Here is a 19,855-nt window from a genome sequence, read left to right on the forward strand (position 1 = left end):
TGCTCGCGTTCACCGGATACCGGCATTGTTTGAGATTACGTTTTTGCCCTCCTCCCCGCACCGGCCAGGAAAAGGAATTGCATATTTCTTTTGGGCATAACCCAAATCTATTGAAGCCAATGCAAACATTTTTGGGCCCGTAAAATGGAAAACACCAAGAGAATTGTTTTGTCTAAAATTTAATTGCTTCCCCAATGCGCTAGACATTTGTATTCCCAAGTTTAATTACCCGATCCTCGTCGAGGTATGAGCTAAGAAAATGCATTTCATTGCCGGGGGGTGCGCCTGCGCAATGTGCCAGGACGGAATAGGTAAATAAAAAGATCGGTGCCGCCGGTAGTAAAGTGTTGCCTGGGTCCCGACTCCTTTTCACGCTTCATACACCTGGCTCCTCATTTTTATGCCAGTCTTCTTCTTCTAAACCTCCCACCGCCAACACCCCTCCCCTCTTCTCTAGACTTTCGTCCACCCTTCTTCTCGCCCCCACCATCCAGCTCCTCCTTCTCGTGCCATCCTTCCAAGTCCGACCCCACCGTCGCACTAATGGAGATTTCACCCTCTCCTTCTCATGCCCATCCTTCCAGTCCACCTCACCGGTCGCGCAATGGAGGATCCACCCCCTCGTTCTTGGGAACCGTTCCTTCCAGTCCACCCCTACCGCCGAGATCCACCCCTCCTTCTCGCGCCCATCCTTCCAGTCCACATCACCGTCGCGCAATGGAGATCCATCCCCATCATTCTCTGTGACTGTCCTTTACGGTGTCCACCCCACCGCCAGATCACCCCTCCTTCTCGCGGGCCCATCCTTCCAGTCCACCTCACCGTACGCGCAATGGAGATCCACCCCCTCATTCTATGTACATGTCCTTCCGGTCCACCCCCACCGCCGAGATCCACCCCCCTTCCTCGCGCCCATCCTTAGCAGTCCACACCACCGTCGCACAATGGAGGATCCACCCCTCGCTTCTCGTGCCCGTTCCTTCCGATCCACCCCCTCCTTCTCGCCCCATCCTTCCAGTCCACCTCACCGTCGCACAATGGAGATCCACCCCTCGTTCTTGCGTTCTTGTGACCGTCCTTCCGGTCCACCCCACCGCCGCGCAATGGAGATCCACCCCTCCTTCTTGCGCCCATCCTTCCAGTCCCCCTCACCACCGCACAATGGAGATCCACCCCTCGTTCTTGCGTTCTTGTGACCATCCTTCCGATCCACCCCACCGCCGCGCAATGGAGATCCACCCCTCCTTCTTGCGCCCATCTTTCCAGTCCACCCCACCACCGCACAATGGAGATCCACCCTCTCCCTCTAGCCATCGAATCTTAGTGAAGACCACCGTCTGGTTCAACGAGCAGCGCCGACTTGTCATGTTCGCCTCGAGTTGAGAGCTGCTCCCCCCACTCACTCCAAAAATAACCGCCCGCGGCGACCGAATGCCCATGGGCGGATCTAGCCGGACACGAAAATTCTAGAGCACAGTGAGGTTTAGTTAGCCACGGGTGAGAAGAAATGATGTTACCTCGGGAACGATGCCCAAAAGTCCGGGCGGGTCGATTGAGGCAGCGAGGAAGAACGGCGGTTGGGAGGGGCGCGGCGGAGAGAAGCGGGGAACAATAGTGACAGCGAGAGGGTAGGAGTCGGCGGTCGAACGGAGCGGGGCGGGGCGGCAGCTGCGGAGGCCGGATTGTGGTGGGACGGGCGGGTCAAGGGGAGGACGACGAAAGGGTACGGGAGGAAGAAGCGGCGTAAGGGTAGGGAGCGACGCAGGGTGGGGTGGGGGGACCGCTCACATCCAGATCTCGCTGATGCCGCCGCCGTCGATCAACTCTCCCCCCTCCTTACCCCCCACGGTATTACTAACTCTAAATATATTTTTTCTAAAATAAAACACCAGAAGCTTAGATCGGCGTAAGGAAAAAAGAAAACACATAGGGCTGTTTTGGTACTTCCATTTCCTCAGTTTTTGCCCCTATGGTAATTCGCTCGCCTATTTAATTAGCGAAATGCCGCCGTCCACCGAGGGTCAGTGGCCATAATACGAACGAACTGCCGCCCCATGGCTTCCTCCTCTTCTTCCTCCCGTACCCTTTCGCCCTCCTCCCCCTGACCCGCCCCAACCCGCCCCGACCCGGCTGCCGCCCCGCCCCGTTCGGTCCGGCGCCGTCCACTGCCCTCTCGCCGTCGCCGCCGTTCCCTGCTCATCCTCGGCCGCGCCCCTCCAAATCGCCGTCCCTCCTCGCTGCGTCAGCCGGCGCGCCCGGATTTCCCGGGCACGGGTTCCGAGGTAATTTCGTCCCTTCTCACCCGTGGCTAGGTAAGCCCCACTGGGCTCCAGGGTTTCTGCGCGCGCCTCTAGATCCGCCCGCGCGCATTCGGTTGCCGCGGGCGGTTTATTTTTAGAGCGAATGGGGGGGAGCAGCTCTCAGCTCGACGCGAACAGGGCAGTGGGCTGCCCGTTGAACTGGACAGTGATCTTCGCTGGAATTCGAGCCATGTTAACGGATTTCACGAGATTGGTTGCCTAGAGGTTTTCCATTCCATCCTTGGACCGTGTTTCTGCAACTGTGGTGTGGACAGTTTGTTTTCACAGCGTGCCGGCTTAGATTAGTTACTGATGAACTAACATGATGTATGAATGCAGATTATTCGGGTGGGGGATGTGCCTGGACGAGCGGGTGTAGTTAATTAGTTATTAATGCTGCTGTTTTTGGCTTTTTGCAGTGAGCTGTCGACACAGGGTACAACTGCTTAATCATACACATGAGTCTGATTTTCAGGTGGCCAAACACTCTTGTTTTTACTCTTCGTTTAAGTGACAGCAAACTGTTTCAGTTTCCAATTTCCGTATGTTCTCTCCCTCATCTTGATTTTATTACTGCAGTTTTTAAGTCTGGAAGATTACCAAGACGCAAGGGTATTGCCTGAACAGAGCAATTGAGTGCTAAATCTGTCATCATGTTTAATTATTAGTTCCAAATTTGTTCTTAATCAATAAATGATGTTATGGTTGATCCTTGTCTGTGCAGGAAATTTACACCTCGTTTCCATTTTTATGATGATCATTTATTCCTCTGCAAACTATTCCAAAATGCTATGAGACTAAAACATGTGAAACTCATATGTCCCGATTTTGTTCATTTAATGCTCTGTTGAAGTTTTTATGCTTTGTGTATGTTCTTATGCTGGCACTAGATCTGTGTCCGTTCATCCTCCACAATTAGTGTACAATCTTCTGTCGCCATTATGTTCATCAACATTGCTCATGCTAAGCCTTATCTACTGCTGAAGAATGCCTGTTCTTGCCAAATTGATATCTCTGTGAAGTTTTTGTCCTGTACCATGACCCCTTAAAGAAAACATGTTTTCCTCGCATTTTGCATGTCGACTTGCAGAGTTTGGACTGACTGCTGACCATATTTACTTAATCTGATTTGCAGGAAGAGTTAATGAAAAAGCATTGTTGATCCATAAGCAAGGGAATTGTGGTTGGCATCATGCCACATAGAAATATGTGTTGGACACATCAGGGTGATAATCTTGAATCAGAGGAAGGACAAGCTCAGCCTGAAAATTACAATAATGGTGGCACTGGGAGTAATTTATCCAATCAGGGCGTGCAAGTTGCTCTTGGAGCTCCAGGAAATACTACTAATGATGGAGTCCGTGATTCACGGAGTTATTACTATGAGAGCATTAATAATCAGCTCCAGCATGCTCAGAATTTATACCCATATGGAGGCGTTGATCCAAGTTTTGTCTACCCATCGACTATGTACAATCCCGGTATGTCAACACCATCTGTGAACAGATATGTTCCTCATGCAAGTTTTGGACAGGGCAATCCACCACCCTCACCTTCATATCATCAAGTTGCCACAGGAACTAGGGATGAGAGTAGCAGCAGTAGCAGTTTTGGTGATGCTACCAGAGAATCCATGAAAACGAGGAATGCTGTAATTGAGAGTGGCCATCATTTTGATCATGGATTTGCAAGCTCGAGTTCATCTGCTCATGTGCCTCAGAATCCTGCACAAGGGACATGGGGTGCTTCATTTGAATCACATGGTGCACCAAATGGCTCTTCTGCTGATGGACCAAACAGGTCAACGCCAATGGCTATTCACCCAGCATTGGTGCGTCATGGTAACTATGTATTTCCAGCTGGTCACATGGGCCAGGGCAATACATGGACTACACACCCTGCAAATGTTATTGCTGATGGAGTCCCACACTGGGCATACAACAATGCAGTCCTCAATCCTTCAGGTAAGTAAACCTTCGTGATTAATAAAAGTGAAATTATTTTGTTAAGTGATGATTCAAGGCACTTTTTTTATGGCTGTCAGTAGTTTTCATTGAATAATTAGTGGCTTATATTCTTGGTAGCTTTCATTAGTTAGATTAACTGTAACCTTTTATAAGCTATGGCCTGGCTATAGGATATAATTCTGTGAGTGAGATGTGGAGAGGTAACCGAGAATCTTGCTTTTCTAACAGGTCAGTTTGCTCATGGAACAATGGGCATGCCAAATGGTAGTCTTCAAGATTACCAAGCTGGCCCTTCTGCTAATTTTCATGGGCCTTTACCTCATTTCAACCAGATTCCTATGCATAGCATGCAAACTCCTGCTATGCTTAATCATATTCAGATGCAAGGGCCTCAGCGTCAAAGCAATGTAGTGCAAGGTGCAAATCCTTCTGGAGTGGTGCAAGGTGCAAATCCTTCTGGAGTGGTGCAAGGTGCAAACCCTGCTGGAATGGTGCAAGGTGCAAATCCTGCTGGAATGGTGCAAGGTGCAAATCAAGCTGGAATGGTGCAAGGTCCAAACCCTTCTGGAATGGTGCAAGGTGCAAATCGTTCTCGAAGGGCGTTCACCTGGGATCCATGTCTGCCTTTCTCCAGTTCTGGACATACTAATGGACCTCCAGTTCATGCATTTTTTACAGATCAAGTTTACAATGGGAGTCTAAGACTTCTTCAGGTGATTCACATTTCCATACAGTCTTCTCATGGAATGACAGCATGCATGTAGCTCTAATTGCATAATTAATGCTGGAAAAAAAATCTTCCTTGGATACTTTGTTTGCGTCTACCTGCTGTTTCTTGCGAAGCATAGAAGATGTATTACCCGTTTGCATGTATAATTTGGACTTGAATCCTTGATTCTGCAAGGATATGCATGCTTCATACTTATGCTGGAAACACAATTTCATTTTCAAAGAGTAATTAATTGATGTATGAATTTAGTCATAAAGATCTCTGGGATATTTTTTTCAAGAAAACATTGCCAATTATTACCCTTGGTTGCTGAAGTGCTGCACATTTATTTTACTTGAAATCTTCAAAATATGCCTGTCATCAAGTTTTAGAAAATCAAATTACCTAAACATTTTTTGTGAGCCCTCTACCATATGTATTTTCCCCTGCAATCTGTGTTTCATGAATAGCATGCCCTAATTTTGGCCAAGACAAATGAAACCATTTTTCCATTGCTGTGATACGTGATTATCATGTTTCTGTTGCCTTGCTTGCCTACTGCCTCTATTAGTATCTACAGACATTAAAATTTGCCATCCATACCTCACTAATACTGTATTTCTACATGACTGGGCTTACTTTTATGAGTGATTTCCTTTTGAATATGGCTATCTGATGTAATCAATCTGCCCATACAGCAAGCTGCTATGGCGACTATGTCAACATTTTATGATGCAATACATCTTATTGACGAACAATGGGATATGGGGCTAGATATAGACGGCATGACCTATGAGGTATGGAGCAGATGACCAACTCACAATAGTTTCTTGCAGACACTTTCACGGGTTTGCATGTATGTAACTGATAAAACGTGGTCCTGCTCTCCTGCAGGAGCTTCTAGCATTGCAAGAACAGATTGGAGATGTCAATACCGGTTTGCCAGAAAGGTACATCTGTCAAAATCTGAGGGTACATTGGTATGTTGTTCCCAGGGCAGCTCGCGGGTCCGATCAGTCTGTGGAGAAGGATGCTTGCATTATATGCCAGGTATTATCCCTTGCACATTCTATCTCTTGTGTTCATAACACCACTAGGTCTTAATTTCTAAGTTTTGTACTGTACTAAAAATTAACCTGACAATATTTACATAGTAATAATATTGTAGCTCCTTATCCTTTTTAGAAGCAGCTCATTTACCTAGAACAGTCAATACACCCCTTTGTCAGGATCGACGGCTAGATTAACCAGATATGCAGTTTTTGCTGTCAATGCCGTCTCTGGTTTCTAAAGCACGTTTGTTCCGTGTCTTTGCAGGAGGAGTTTGAGGCGAGAGACCTTGTAGGAGCCCTCGACTGCGGTCACAAGTACCATGAGGTGTGCATCAGGCAGTGGCTGATGGTGAAGAACTTATGCCCCATCTGCAAGGCAACAGCTCTGCCAGCAGAGTGAAGCAGCGGGTGTCCGCCGCGCCAATAAATCATTTGCCGCAGCAGTGACTGAGATGATTCAGCTCAGTTTCTTGTACATAAGAGATGTTGGATGATTTGTGTTATTTACCTGTAATTTCCTGTTCGGTTTGTTGTGGACATAGCCTGCCCCAAAACTGTATAGCCAGAATGCATGGTTTCATTTCCTAGACTGCTCTTAGACCCCCCATGGTGCCTGAACTTCTCTCATCATGGCTTTCCTGGATTGTCTGCCCCTTTTATCTATTTGTACATTGTAATTAAACCTATATATTTCCCTTTGCCAAAAATCAGAGTTGAGAACTCAAATGGTTCTTTCTTCTGGATGTTCTATATGGTTTTCTTGGTTTTGCAGTTTCGGTTTGCACGGGTGTTTGGTTAGGCTTAACTTTGGCTTTTGGAGTTTGGTTTATATAACTCAAAAAAGCATCTATTTTTATGCTCTTGGCTTTGGCTTTTGACTGGATATACTGTTACATGATGGTACAAGCCAAAAGCAGAAAAATATACTATGTTTTTTTGGATTATAAACCAAAAATAGTCTAGCAATAGTTTTTGGCTTTTAACTGTAGTTTTCATGATGGGAGTCTGCAAAAATATTTGGTACAGTAACAGTTTTACCATGACAAATCCCCTGAACGAAATGGAACTGTGTAAACAAGCAGACTCAGGAATACACAGATCCAAGACGTAGAAAACATCCCAAGGAAAGGCCTGTAAGAAATTCGCGATAACCTCACTCACACTTTCAAATCCCTAAACTATACCAGCAAAGGCTGTAGTCCTGAACGAATCAAATGCATCAAACATGGCAAAATGAACACTGGGATATGGTTGATGGCGCATGAATACAAACGAGGACTATGACTGCAATAACATAGTGCCCTCCCCTACAGTATAAGATGCCAATGCCCACAATCTTGAGCTAAGAGGAACAACAGTTGGATTTCTTCACCGCGGAGACGTCGTCCTTGGAGCCGACGTTGATGGTCTTGCCCTTGGGGGGCGCGGCGGGGTCGTCGCCGATGTCGAGGGCCTTCTTGCTCACCACGCGGTAGATCTGGGAGAGCACCTCGGTGAAGGCGTCCTCGACGTTCATCGCCTCGAGGGCGGACGTCTCCATGAAGAAGGTGTTCTCGCGCTCGGCAAAGGCCTTGGCGTCCTCGGACGGGACGACCCTGAGGTGGCGCAGGTCGGCCTTGTTCCCCACGAGCATGATCACGATGTTGGCGTCCGTGTGGTCCTTGAGCTCCCTCAGCCACCTCTCGACGTTCTCGAAGGTGACGTGCCTCGTGACGTCGTAGACCACCAGGGCGCCGACCGCCCCGCGGTAGTACGCGCTCGTGATCGCCCGGTACCTGCGGACGCAGCGCAAACCGACGATCAGTCGCCGGCGCGGGTAACAGCTGAACAGCAAATGGGCATGTATCATGTATGGTCGCTCTCATTGATGAACATGGGCAGTTAAATTAGTCGCTCTCAATTAAAAGGTTCCTGCGTCTAATCGACCTCTGATTACAAATTGTTCAGCACAGGAGTTGTAATTGATGGCTACAAGAGTTCCAAGCATGTTCAGCACAGGATTGCATGTACAGTCAGTCTATATCAGGGTCAGCTCCTGGCCCTACACAATCTTCAGCTGCAACAGCGCATTGCTAAAAATGTGATACCCTGAACCTGAAGCATGTCAGGCTGCTCAGCCATGGAAAGCTATGTATGGATCGAGGCAATGCCAAATCAAATCTCAACATTCAGTGAAGCATTTCAACCGAACGCAGCAGCGTGTGCTGCTGCTGGCCTGCAGCATCATCCAAGAATCGCCGACGACAAGGGGCCATGAGATCCACATGCCACACCAGCTGCTGTGACGAGGAATGGATCTGGGGGTTGGAATGGGGGTAGGGTTTACCTCTCCTGGCCGGCGGTGTCCCAGATCTGGGCCTTGACGACCTTGTCGTCGACGTGGATGCTGCGGGTGGCGAACTCGACGCCGATGGTGGACTTGGACTCGAGGCTGAACTCGTTGCGGGTGAAGCGGGTGAGCAGGTTGGACTTGCCCACCCCGGAGTCCCCGATCAGCACCACCTTGAACAGGTAGTCGTAGTCGTCCTCCGCCCTGTACGCCATCTCCCTTTCCTCCGGCCGCCTTCTTCCTCGTCGGCGGCGGGCTCTTCCTTGCTGCTGCTACTGCTTCTCGTTGGCTGCGGCTGGATAGATCGTATCACGGCCGGGGTGGTTGTGGCTTCCGCTCCGCTCCGTTAGTCGGCCGCACGCCGCGCCAGCCGCCAGCGACCTGACGCGACGTGCCTGGGCCCAAGGAATGAGAAATGCGGGCCCGGTCCAGCCCATACGGGATGGATGGGCCTGGGCTGCCCTCACTCGGTTCACTTCACACGGCAAGCCCAGGAGCCAGTCACACTCGGTTCACTCCACTCCACTCCACTGACGGCAGCGGCAGCATGAGCGGCGCGGCGCGGACGGCGCGGCGACCCCAGCTACGGCACCGGGACGACGGCGCTGCTCTCTCTGGTATCCGGCTCCCCCTCATCCTCGCGCCTCTTCCGCATTCCTCTCCCGCTCGGAGCCAGGGGTTTTGGGGCCGGGATGACCTGGGGTGCGCCCGCCGTGCCTCTGGCCATGCGGCGCTTACGGCAGATCGACGCCTGCTCCGGCGATGGGGCGCCTCTGATCTCGGGCCTCCTCTCTTGATCGCGCGGGGTGTGCGTCTGGGGTTCCGTCCGTCCGTCGCGGCTCCCGCCGCGTTCGCGAGCCGTGCGCGCCAGGTGTTCGACGCATTGCCTCTGCGCAACCAAATGCTGCTGCCGTGCCGTGCAGTCATTCTTCTCGATGTGTTTGGTTGGACGGTTGGTGTTCGGTGAAAGGGCAGTGGTCGCTGATGATGTTGTTTCTTTCCGCTCGCAGGGCCGATGATGGCGGCGGAGAAGAAACCGCACTCGCAGCCGGCGCTGTCGTGGTCGTCCATCCCGCTCGACCTGGCCGGCCTGGTGCTCCGCCTGCTCCCCACGTACGCCGACCGCGCCCGCTTCGCCGCGGTGTGCCCACAGTGGCGTGCCGCCGCGAGGCGGCAGCAGCAGCAGCTGCCCCCGCCACTGCCACTGCTCGCGCTGCCGGACGGCACCTTCTACAGCCTACCGTATACCAAGCCCTTCCGCTTCCCTGGCTGCGGCTTTGCTGGGTATCAGAGTGCCTGTGGCAACTGGCTCGTCTTCCCCCGTGACGACGGCTGCTTTTTGGTTGACCCCTTCTCTAGGGAGACAGTGACGCTCCCTGCTCTCTCCAGCGTCCGGCTTCGGCCTCCAAATGCAGTCGCTAAATGGTCAGAGGACGGCACGGTGAAATATGCGGACCCTTACACTACATGGATGCACATCAATACATCTGAGAAGCTACACATAAGTAAGCTAATCCTGTGCTCGCCAAATCTCGTTGCAGCACTAGTCGGCATCGGATACACCAGTCAGATTCTCATGTGCCAGCCAGGGGCCTTGTCGTGGTCAGTACGCGCCTACGATCGGTGCAAGCGCTTCGAAGACATGTCATTTTACCAGGGAAAGCTCTACGCCGTTGCCAATGACGAGAACCTTCTTGTGGTTAACATCAGCCAGGACCAAAGCACCGGCGATCCGCAGGTCTCTCGGATTGGACAAGTCATCGAGGGTGAGCCATGGTATCCAGTTGTGTTCGCTGACAACACTATACCCTGCAAGAAGCTCTACCTGGTTGAAGGGCATGGGGCGTTGCTGATGGTTCGGAGGGCGATTTGGTGCAAGGTACCTGGACCTGGAATGCGCGGCAAAGTTGTTGCCAGAGAGAGCAGCTTTGAGGTTTTTGAGGCTGACTTTGAGCATTCACGGTGGGTCAAGGTGTCGGCTTTGGGGGCTTTGATGTTTCTAGGGCGAAGGTGCTCCAGGGTTTTGTCCTTGTCTCAGTTTCGGATCCTCGATGATCACATCTTTTTCTTGGATGATGATGAGGAGAATCTTGTGGAGTATGGCTATGACAAGGAGAACACTTCTTTCGGCACCTATGACATAAGATCTGACAGAGTCCGTTCTGTTCATCGAGATATTTCCTGGAAGCGTGGCGATGAGATGCGTCTGGCAGCATGGCTCTTCCCGCGGGACTGAAGCGGAGGTGTTATACTGTTATCCCTATGCAGGCTGCTTCTGGGTTATCTGACCGTGCCATAGCTGTTGTTGTTCAGTGGGTTTTTTGCAAGCTGCTCACATGTTACCTATCTGACCGTGGTATGTATGGTAGTTGATGTGGTCTTCAGTGGAACCCATGCAAGCCATGAAGTGCATTAGTAGTAATTTATCTGAGCTAGGTTACTCTGTTTGCCTGTGTATTAGTACTTGTCTGAACTAGTAATTGTGGTGGTTGATATGCAAGCTGTTAACTACGGCGGTTTTCAACTGGTACCGTGGTTGTTGCCTGTGCCTACGAAAAAACTCAAAATGCATAACTTCTTCTCTGTATCTTTGACATGGTGGCCTTTTATATCTGAACTAGGTTACTCTGTTAGTTACAGTCTTATACTGGTACTCTGAACTAATTTATGGTCGTTAATGTGAAGCTGTTAACTGCATTGGTCTTCAACTGGTAGCTCTGATTGTTGTTGTGCGTATGGAAGATGTTTAAAACGCATAACTGCTTATATGTATCATTGGTGTCCTGGTCTTTTTTCTATTCTGTGATGATTTGGCACGGTGGTGTGTGACTCCCTGTAGTGGTAGATTTGTTTTTAGCTGAAGTAGCTGTGATGATCCTTACGCAGTTGTGCTGTTAGTGTGGCTTGAACACATATTTCAGCAACTTTTTCATGTATCGAGCCTTTTTTTTCTGTGAAAGCAATCATTAGACGGTAGGACATGTTCGTAGATAATTTATTTTGTATGGAATATTTTTAATTGTTAAGAATACTGTAAAGCTGCAAGAACATTTTATGGTCCTTTTATCGTTTTTGAAACATATTTCAAAACAATTGTACAAGATATTTGTTGGAAAACTTATTATTATGTTAACTATTAATTTATCAACCACAGTCTATAAATTATTTATTTATTTAACATTAATAACAGTCAATCAATGAAAACTTAATCTTGTCTTCCAACCCACAGCATGGCTAAAGAAGGGGTCTAACACACCCAACATCTAATAGGGGTTTCCTAATGAAGAGTTTTTTTTTTTTTGGCAAAAGGATCGCATGATCCATTTGAAAACGACATTGAGTCATTTGCACGTGAGATTTAAACAAATTTGGCTGACTAAAGGAAAATCCTGCACGCACCTAATTGAGTACACTTTGTTTGAAAAGTAAAATCATCTGCGCACCCGCTCCATTTGCTGAATATTTCCTTTAATATGCCTTTTTTCTCCATCTTCTCTCAGTCTGTTTTTCTTTTGTCTATTCTCTTTCCATTATTTGTTTATCTGTCATCTTCTTTAAATTGCTCCTTTCATTTTTCTTGGCCTTTGCATATACATAAGGCGTTCATGTTTGTTTTACAAAATGTTGAGGTGATAGCTGTTGGCTGGTCGGGTTCAAAAATAATAATTGTTTATTGGTGGTTGGTCTGTACCAAAATTGAACTGCAAAAACGTCTTGTTTTGGTAAGGAGGGAGTAACAATTTGTGTGTTTCTTAAATACATAAACATATTTCGTAGACGGTATAACGTCACAATATTTTTTCCTATACAAACATGAAAATTCGCCGGAATAATGTATACCTATTCTTTTTTCATGGACCCTGGGCATATTAGAGACATGTTTTAGAATTTCATGTAACAGTTTATTTTTCACGCACGCACGCACACACAGACGTATTTGTTCAAAATTTATTGCATAAATATGGGGAAAATATATTGAAATCAATCTCGAAGTTGCCAAGCGCCAACTGAAATCGTATTGTTCCTCTCTGAACAGGAGAAGCGGGAACTCATTTTCTTATGCTGACCGGGCTTTTTATCAGTGAGTGAGCGTGCGGCCCATACGGCTTGGCTTGGCCTGGGCCTGGGCCTGCGTATCCACAGCCTCTTGGACTGATACTATTATCTAAAAAAAATTAAAAAAAATTTGGACTGATACTAGGTTCGGGCAGCCACACACTCCACTCCACTCCACTGTCCACTCCACTCCGCACCACAGCCACACACTCCACACTCCACTCCAGCTCCGGCGCGCACGGCAGCTCCGGCAGCGGGACGGCGCTGGTATCTCAGGTACCCGCCTCTCCCTTTCTATTCACGGGCCTTCCTTCTTCCTCCCATGCTCGCTCGGGATTTGGGTCCCGCTGCCCAATCCGGCCGCTTCCGCTGGCAATGCACGCCAGATGTTCGACGCATTGCCGCCTCGCCGGAGAATGCTCCCGTTCCGTGGTTCTCATCGGTGTTCTTGTCTCGTTTGCGACGTCGGAGAATGAGGCGGCGTTCGCTGATGCCGTTGCTTGCTTGTTTCCAAGGGTTGATGGCGGCAGAGAAGAAACCCCACCTGCAGCCGCCGGCGCTGTCGTGGTCGTCCATCCCGCTGGAGCTGGCCGGCCTGGTGCTCGGCCTGCTCCCCGCGCAGGCCGACCGCGCCCGCTTCGCCGCGGTGTGCCCGCAGTGGCGTGCCGCCGCGAGGCAGCAGCAGCGGCTGCCCTCGCCGCTGCCGCTGATCGCGCTCCCCGACGGCACCTTCTACAGCCTCCCCTATACCAAGCCCTTCCGTTTCCCTGGCTGCGGCTTCGCCGGCTACCAGAGCGCCTGCGGCAGCTGGCTCGTCTTCCCCCGCGACGACGGCTGCTTCCTGGTCGACCCCTTCTCCAGGGAAACGGTGACGCTCCCTCCTCTCTCCAGCGTCCGGCTCCGGCCTCCGAATGCAGTCGCGAAATGGTCGTATGAGCATGGGGCAAAACTGGCCGACCCTTACCTCACATGGATGCATGTGAAGGACTCGGAAGAGCTGCATATCAGTAAGCTAGTCCTGTGCTCGAAGAATCTTGTTGCTGCCCTCGTCGGCATTGGATATACCAGTCAGATTCTGATGTGCCAGCCAGGGGCCTTGTCGTGGTCCGTACGCGCGTACGATCGGTGCAAGGGGTTTGAAGACATGGCATTCTACCGGGGCAAGCTCTACGCCCTCACCAAAGACGAGAACCTTCTTATGGTGAACATCAGCCAGGACCATAGCACCGGTGATCCACAGGTTTCTCGATTTGGACAAGTCATCAAGGGTGATCCATGGTTTTCATACGTGTTCGGCACCACCACCATGCTCTGCAAGAAGCTCTACCTGGTTGAATCCTGTGGGGCAATGCTGATGGTACGCAGGACGATTTTCTGCCGGGTTCCTGATGACGGTGGAGCTGTTGCTGGACCAAGCGCGTTCGAGGTTTTCAAGGCTGACTTTGAGCATTCAGGATGGGTCAAGGTGTCGACGGTGGGGGCTGACCAGGTGTTGTTTCTAGGGCGAAGGTGCTCCAGGTCATTGCCCTTCTCTCAGTATGGGGTCCCGGGTGATCACATCTTGTTTTTGGACGATGATGAGAAAAATCGTACGGAGTATGGCTATGCCGATGAGAACACTTCTTACGGCACCTATGCGATGGGATCCGGCAGGTACCGTTCTGTTCATCCAGACATTTCCTGGAAGCGTGGCGATGAAATGCATCTGGCAGCATGGCTCTTCCCTCATGATTGAAGCACTGTTATTTCTATGCAAGCTGTTACCAGGCTATCTGACCGTGCTATTATAGGCTATCTGACCGTGCTATAGATGTTGTTCAGTGGTTATTTTGCAAGCTGCTACCAGGTTATCTGACCATGCTATAGATGTTGTTGTTCAGTGGTTATTTTGCAAGCTGCTCACATGTTATCTATCTGACCGTGGTATGTATGGTGGTTGGTGTGGTGTTCAGTGGAAACCATGCAAGACATGAAATGCATTAGTACTCCCTCCGTTCCTAAATATAAGTCTTTTTAGAGATTACACTATGGACTACATACGAAGCAAAATGAATGAATCTACACTCTAAATTATGTCTATATACATCCGTATGTAGTTTATAGTAGAATCTCTAAAAAGACTTATATTTAGGAACGGAGGGAGTAGTATTTATCTGTACTATAGGTTATTCTGTTAGTTGCCATGCATCAGTAATTCTCTGAACTAATTATGGTGGTTACTATGCAAGCTGTTGATGGTGCCGGCTTTCAACTGGTACTATCTTTACTTTTATCTGAAATGCATTGTAGTATTTTCTTCTTCAATTTTTCGATGATTTGGCATGGTGGACTCTGACCTCCTGTAGTGGTAGATTTCCTTTGTGCTCAAGTAGATATCTTGTGGTGGGCCTTGTACAGTTTTGTGGTCTGAACACCTATTTCGAGAACTTTTTCAAGCACAGGACATCTTTTGCTGTCTACACAGTTACTATTAGACAGTGGAACATGTTCCTAGACAATATTTTGTACCATTGAATATTTTTATTTGTTAAAAAAATTTCTAAAAGTCGCGACAAATTTTATTGCCATGCATATTTCAAATAGATACTGAAACATATTTCAATACAGCCATACGAAATCTTTTCTGGAAATTTTATGATTATGAATATATTTTTATCAAACCCAAGTTATGAAATATTTATGTGTTGAAAACTGTAATAGTCAAGATCTTGGCCTCCATCCCATGGCATTACTAAAGAAGAGATCTAGCACACCAATCATGAAAGGAGATTCCTAATGCAAAGTGGACTTTTGGCTCTCAGGATAAACTGATCCATGACGGAAATAAACAGTACAAAAATAAATCTGAGAGTGAGTCTTGTACCAGCAAATTTGGTGATTTGCAGTATGCATGAAAAATATATACTACTCCCTCTGTTCCAAAATATTTGTCTTTCTAGAGATTTCAACAAGTGACTAAATACGGAGCAAAATGAGTGAATCTACACTCTAAAATATGTCTATATACATCCGTATGTGGTAGTCCATTTGAAGCAAATATTTTGGAACGGAGGGAGTACTAATGAGCTACAATTGCGTTTTCAAATTTGAAAACGTGTTTTGGTTCATTATTTCCCCACAGTTCAAAAAATCAGTTGCAATTTGAAAACAATATTGAGTCATTTGCATGGGGGTTTTGCTTTGAATTTTGGGTGAGTATAACATTAAAAAAAAGGAATACTCTCTGCTCACCCCTTCCATTTGCTAGGTCACCCAACTACTCCTGGCCATCTCAGGCCCGGCCCTGTTGGCCCACCCAGGCCCGGCCCTAAAATCCAGGGCCTAGGCCCGATGGGCTTGCCCATGGGCCGGGCTTGCCCATGGGCCGGAGTTTTGAGCCCACCAGTAGGACCTGGACGGGCTTGGGCTTGGCATATTGGCATTTTAAGGAAGAGGCCTGGCCCACGGCCCTAAGCCCTAAGGGCCTTTTAGGGCTTTTTACCAGATGGATCGGGCTTGGGCTTGAAAAGTAGGCCCAATGATAGGGCTTGGGAGGGCCGGGGCCTTAGTTTTCTACCGTGGGCTTTTTTAGGCCCGGCCCAAGCCTGGCCTGGCCCGGCCCATGGCCAGATATACACCCAACAAACATTTTCGTTTTGTTTTCCTTTCATTTTTATTTCCTTTTCTCTCTTTTTTATTTTTTAATTATTTTATTGTAATATTACATCTCTTCTCTTTTCATTATTTGTTTATCATTTTCTTTAAATTTTATTTCTTTGGTGTTTTTGTCCTTTGCCTATATGTAAGCCGTTGATGTTTGCTTTACAAAAGTTTCAGGCGATAGCCTTTTATTGGGCGATTTCTAAAATAAATTGTTTATTTGTGACTAGATCGGTACAGCTTTCTTCTGATAGAAGTATGTGTTGTTTTGTTATAAGAGGTCAAATCAAGACGAAGGAGTGTAACCCATTATTCTTTTTGAAACTACCAAGTTGCATGTTTCTTAAATAGATAAACATATTTCGTAGACTAACACTTCAATAAAAAAAATCTATACAGAACATTAATTTTCGTATACCTAAATATTTTTCCATAGACCGTCAGCATATTAGAAACTGTTTTAGGATATTTGTGAACATTTTCTTTCACATGCCAAGCATTTGTTCCAATTAATTCATATAAATATGCTTTTTGAATTGGCCTCCATTTTGAAGCTACATTGCCGACTGAAAACGAAGTTATTTCTCTCGTAAAAACGAGAAGGCGGGAACCTCTTTTTATTTTGTTTTCCAGTGAGCGGGCATGTGGCCCATACGGCTCGGGTGGGCCTGGGCTGTACGTATCCACGCCACTAAAAAAAAAGGCTGTACGTATCCACTTGGCACGGCCCCAGCCACATTCCACTCACTCCATTCTGCACGCCAGCGACAGCAGCCGCAGCGCGGCGGGGACGGCAACGCGACCCCATCTCCGGCACCGGGACGGCGACCGTCTCACTGGTACCCGCCACTCCTTCTCCTCGCGAGCGTTCCTTCTCTCCCCTTGCTCTCTCTCGGGGGGTTTTGGATCTCGCTCCCTGCTCCCGCCGCGTCAGCTGGCAATGCGCGCAAGGTGTTCGGCGCTTTGCCTCAGCCCGGGCAAAAATGTTGCTGTGCCGTCATTCTTCGCTGATGCTGTTTCTTGTTTGCACTGTAGGACCGATGGCAGCAGAGAACAATCGGCACTGGAAGCCACCGTCGTCGTGGTCAGCCCTCCCGCTGGAACTGGCAGGCCTGGTGCTCCGCTTGCTCCCCGCATACGCCGACCGCGCCCGGTTCGCCGCGGTGTGCCCACAGTGGCGTGCCGCAGCCAGGCAGAAGCTGACGCCCCCTCCACTGCCGCTGCTCGCGCTCCCTGACGGCACCTTCTACAGCCTCCCCTACGGCGAGCTCTTCCGCTTCCCCGGCTGCGGCTTTGCTGGGTACAAGAGCGCCTGCGGCAGCTGGCTTGTCTTCCCCCGCGACGATGGGTGCTTCCTTGTCAACCCTTTCTCCAGGGCCACCGTGACGCTCCCTGCTCTCTCGAGCGTCCGACTCCGGCCTCCAAATGCAGTCACTAAGTGGTCAGATGTGGGAAAGGCGAAATGTGCCGAACCTTTCTGCACATGGATGCATATCAATGATTCAGAGGAGCTGCACATAATTAAGCTGCTCCTGTGCTCGCCAAACCTCGTTGCTGCACTGGTCGGTGTTGAATACACCAGTCAGATCCTAATGTGCCAGCCAGGGGCCTTGTCGTGGTCGGTACGTGCATGCGATGAGTGTAAGGATTTTGAAGACATGGCATTCTACCAGGGAAAGCTCTATGCCATCACCGATGATGAGGACCTCCTTGTGGTGAACGTCAGCAGTGACCAAAGCACCGGCGATCCACAGGTTTCTCGGGTTGGAAGGGTCATCAAGGCCAAGGGTGACCATTGCTACAAGGGGGACCTCAGTGTCTACCATGTTGTGTGTCGAGAGAACTCTGTACCCGTCATGCCCGTCAAGAAGGTCTATCTGGTTGAATCGTGTGGCGCGTTGCTGATGGTACGCAGGAAGATTTGGTGCCAGGCTCCTAGACCTGGAGTGACCAGTAAAATTGTTGCTGGAAAGAGCGAGTTTGAGGTATTCAAGGCTGACTTTGAGCATTCACGGTGGATCAAGGTGTCGACCGTGGGGGATGACCAGGTTCTGTTTGTAGGGCGAAGGTGCTCCAGGGCTCTGTCTGCGTCTCGGTATGGCTTACTGGGCAATCGCATCTTCTTTTTGGATGACGATGACGAGCATCGCGTGGACTACTTCTACGACAAGGAGAACACGTCTTGCAGCTCCTATGACATGAGACTCGGCGATGTCTCTTCCCCTCATCCAATGATTTCCTGGAAGCGCCGCAAAGAGATGCGTCTGGCAGCATGGCTATTCCCCCAGGACTGAATTGAAGGTGCTATATTGTTGTTGGCTTGTTGTTATACAAGCTACTCCCATGTTTATCTAACCATGCTGTAGATGTTGGTGTCCATCCTTTATTTTGCAAGCTGCTCACAGGTTATCTATCTGACTGTGGTAAACATGGCGGTTCATTATGGTGTTCGGAGGTCCCATACAAGCCGTGAAATGCCTTAGTGGAGAGTATTTAACTTTCTTATGCCATAGTTGCCATGTATCAGTGATTGTCTGAATTTATTATGGTGGTTACTATGCAAGCTGTTAACTGCATCGGTTTTCAACCTGCACAGTTCAGTGGTTCTCCTACAAGCCGCAAAATGATTAGCACTAGTATCTATCTGAGCTTTGTTACTACTCCCTCCGTCCTAAAATTCATGTCTTAAATTTGTTTAAATATGGATGTATCTAGTTACATTTTAGTGTTAGATACATCCGTATCTAAACAAATGTAAGACAAGAATTTTGGGACGGAGGGAGTACTTGTTAAGTGCCTTTAGTCAGTGTTTTGTCTGAACTTATGATGGTGGAGTACTTACTACTACCAGTCAGAAGTTTTTCAATAGTACTGTGGTTGTTGCTATGCCTCTGAATGATCTTAAACTGCATCACTGTATCTTTGGCTTGTTGATTTATTTTTTCTTTTGCGTTGTTTTGGCAACTAACTCTGAATTGGTAGATTTGTTTGTGCTCGAGTTGCTGCTCTCTTGTGATGGTATTTAACTTGCAATGGACATTGTTCAGTTGTGCTGCTAGTGTGGTTTGACTGAATTCGGAGATTCACAGTTAATTTCTTGGTCCCTGGTCGAAGGCAACATGAATTGAAGTTGCTATGCGGGATAAGCTGGGAAGCCATTTAAAAAGCTACTATTTAATAGATCTAATTAACCAGCTTGCAAAGGAATGAACAAGGTGTTTCAGTTCTTCCGTTCCATCTACTCCTAAAACACTTCTTTTACAGGTACTCCTAAAACACTTGACGCAATTCCAATACAAAGGAGGGCGCACTAACATGTCATTTATCTGGTTTTGCCTTTTGATTGTGATTTTCTGAGAACAAAATAAAATTTAGCATGTACTAGTTTTTAATATTGAAATCAGTTGAAGTTGAGTGAACATTTATTTAACATAGTGAATATTTTATTTTGACCAAACGTGAATATTGCCCGTAGAAGTGGAAGATATCCCCAAATATTATTCAGGTACAATTTTTATTGGTTGAAACACTTCACAAAGTTACGAGAACATTTTATCTTCGATGCATAATTAAAAAGTTATATAGTGAAACATATTATTTAAAACAATAGCAAAAGTAATTCCTAAAACTATATTATATGAGTTGAAAAATTATATTTAATGCAACATTGGGGAAATTATATTTTGGGGCATCCGTTTTGAAAAATATTAGCTTAGGTATGGACACAGGCAGCCTAGCTGACGGCCTGAGCCCAAAATCACGATGGTCAGGCCAGCCTTGGGCTCCATGCCCAAATACCTAAA

The 19,855-nt window shown here is 48.1% G+C and overlaps 5 protein-coding genes across 12 annotated transcripts; 4 read left to right on the forward strand and 1 right to left on the reverse strand.

Moving 5' to 3' along the window:
- The first annotated feature begins 2,551 nt into the window (after positions 1–2,551).
- On the forward strand, positions 2,552–6,754 carry LOC123145949 (probable E3 ubiquitin-protein ligase ZFP1). Of its 6 annotated transcripts, none has more exons than XM_044565526.1 (8): positions 2,552–2,775; positions 2,880–2,912; positions 3,436–4,264; positions 4,496–4,846; positions 4,946–4,980; positions 5,675–5,773; positions 5,871–6,026; positions 6,294–6,754. In XM_044565526.1, exons 3-8 carry the CDS (start codon positions 3,493–3,495, stop codon positions 6,426–6,428), a joined length of 1,548 nt encoding a protein of 515 aa, XP_044421461.1. In that variant the 5' UTR covers positions 2,552–2,775; positions 2,880–2,912; positions 3,436–3,492; the 3' UTR covers positions 6,429–6,754. The 6 variants fall into 6 exon arrangements, with proteins under 6 accessions (XP_044421461.1, XP_044421427.1, XP_044421448.1 ...); XM_044565513.1 differs by having other exon boundaries at positions 2,555–2,775; positions 3,436–3,781; positions 3,869–4,264; positions 4,496–4,980; XM_044565520.1 differs by having other exon boundaries at positions 2,556–2,775; positions 3,436–3,781; positions 3,878–4,264; positions 4,496–4,980.
- Positions 6,755–7,136: 382 nt separating this feature from the next.
- LOC123145996 (ras-related protein RABA1f) lies at positions 7,137–8,704 on the reverse strand. Its single transcript, XM_044565556.1, has 2 exons — positions 8,355–8,704; positions 7,137–7,803 (listed from the first exon to the last, which is right to left on the reverse strand). Exons 1-2 carry the CDS (start codon positions 8,570–8,572, stop codon positions 7,371–7,373), a joined length of 651 nt encoding a protein of 216 aa, XP_044421491.1. The 5' UTR covers positions 8,573–8,704; the 3' UTR covers positions 7,137–7,370.
- A 68-nt stretch (positions 8,705–8,772) lies between these two features.
- Positions 8,773–11,185, forward strand: LOC123145983 (uncharacterized). 2 transcript variants are annotated; one of them, XM_044565540.1, is made up of 2 exons: positions 8,773–8,974; positions 9,368–11,183. In XM_044565540.1, exons 1-2 carry the CDS (start codon positions 8,773–8,775, stop codon positions 10,591–10,593), a joined length of 1,428 nt encoding a protein of 475 aa, XP_044421475.1. In that variant the 3' UTR covers positions 10,594–11,183. The 2 variants fall into 2 exon arrangements, with proteins under 2 accessions (XP_044421475.1, XP_044421481.1); XM_044565546.1 differs by having other exon boundaries at positions 8,824–9,228; positions 9,368–11,185.
- A 1,369-nt stretch (positions 11,186–12,554) lies between these two features.
- Positions 12,555–14,640, forward strand: LOC123146003 (F-box protein At2g26160). Its single transcript, XM_044565568.1, has 2 exons — positions 12,555–12,689; positions 12,929–14,640. Exon 2 carries the CDS (start codon positions 12,934–12,936, stop codon positions 14,146–14,148), a length of 1,215 nt encoding a protein of 404 aa, XP_044421503.1. The 5' UTR covers positions 12,555–12,689; positions 12,929–12,933; the 3' UTR covers positions 14,149–14,640.
- Positions 14,641–16,224: 1,584 nt separating this feature from the next.
- Positions 16,225–18,667, forward strand: LOC123146014 (F-box protein SKIP23). 2 transcript variants are annotated; one of them, XM_044565588.1, is made up of 3 exons: positions 16,225–16,891; positions 17,088–18,037; positions 18,114–18,667. In XM_044565588.1, exons 2-3 carry the CDS (start codon positions 17,093–17,095, stop codon positions 18,252–18,254), a joined length of 1,086 nt encoding a protein of 361 aa, XP_044421523.1. In that variant the 5' UTR covers positions 16,225–16,891; positions 17,088–17,092; the 3' UTR covers positions 18,255–18,667. The 2 variants fall into 2 exon arrangements, with proteins under 2 accessions (XP_044421523.1, XP_044421515.1); XM_044565580.1 differs by having other exon boundaries at positions 16,228–16,891; positions 17,088–18,667.
- Positions 18,668–19,855: the final 1,188 nt, after the last annotated feature.

The sequence above is a fragment of the Triticum aestivum genome, chromosome 1B (genome assembly GCF_018294505.1).
Source record: "Triticum aestivum cultivar Chinese Spring chromosome 1B, IWGSC CS RefSeq v2.1, whole genome shotgun sequence".
In the NCBI taxonomy this organism is placed as follows: domain Eukaryota; kingdom Viridiplantae; phylum Streptophyta; class Magnoliopsida; order Poales; family Poaceae; genus Triticum; species Triticum aestivum.

What these genes read in the sequence shown, in the direction of transcription:
- LOC123145949 (XM_044565492.1), top strand. Translation starts at nt 3,493, where the DNA reads ATGCCACATAGAAATATGTGTTGGACACATCAGGGTGATAATCTTGAA. An exon ending in TAGACGGCATGACCTATGAG is followed by an intron (nt 5,774 to 5,870) that starts GTATGGAGCAGA and finishes GCTCTCCTGCAG; the next exon opens with GAGCTTCTAGCATTGCAAGA. An exon ending in ATGCTTGCATTATATGCCAG is followed by an intron (nt 6,027 to 6,293) that starts GTATTATCCCTT and finishes GTGTCTTTGCAG; the next exon opens with GAGGAGTTTGAGGCGAGAGA.
- LOC123145996 (XM_044565556.1), bottom strand. Translation starts at nt 8,572, where the DNA reads ATGGCGTACAGGGCGGAGGACGACTACGACTACCTGTTCAAGGTGGTG. An exon ending in GACACCGCCGGCCAGGAGAG is followed by an intron (nt 7,804 to 8,354) that starts GTAAACCCTACC and finishes CTGCGTCCGCAG; the next exon opens with GTACCGGGCGATCACGAGCG.
- LOC123145983 (XM_044565540.1), top strand. Translation starts at nt 8,773, where the DNA reads ATGCGGGCCCGGTCCAGCCCATACGGGATGGATGGGCCTGGGCTGCCC. An exon ending in CGACGGCGCTGCTCTCTCTG is followed by an intron (nt 8,975 to 9,367) that starts GTATCCGGCTCC and finishes TTCCGCTCGCAG; the next exon opens with GGCCGATGATGGCGGCGGAG.
- LOC123146003 (XM_044565568.1), top strand. Translation starts at nt 12,934, where the DNA reads ATGGCGGCAGAGAAGAAACCCCACCTGCAGCCGCCGGCGCTGTCGTGG.
- LOC123146014 (XM_044565580.1), top strand. Translation starts at nt 17,093, where the DNA reads ATGGCAGCAGAGAACAATCGGCACTGGAAGCCACCGTCGTCGTGGTCA.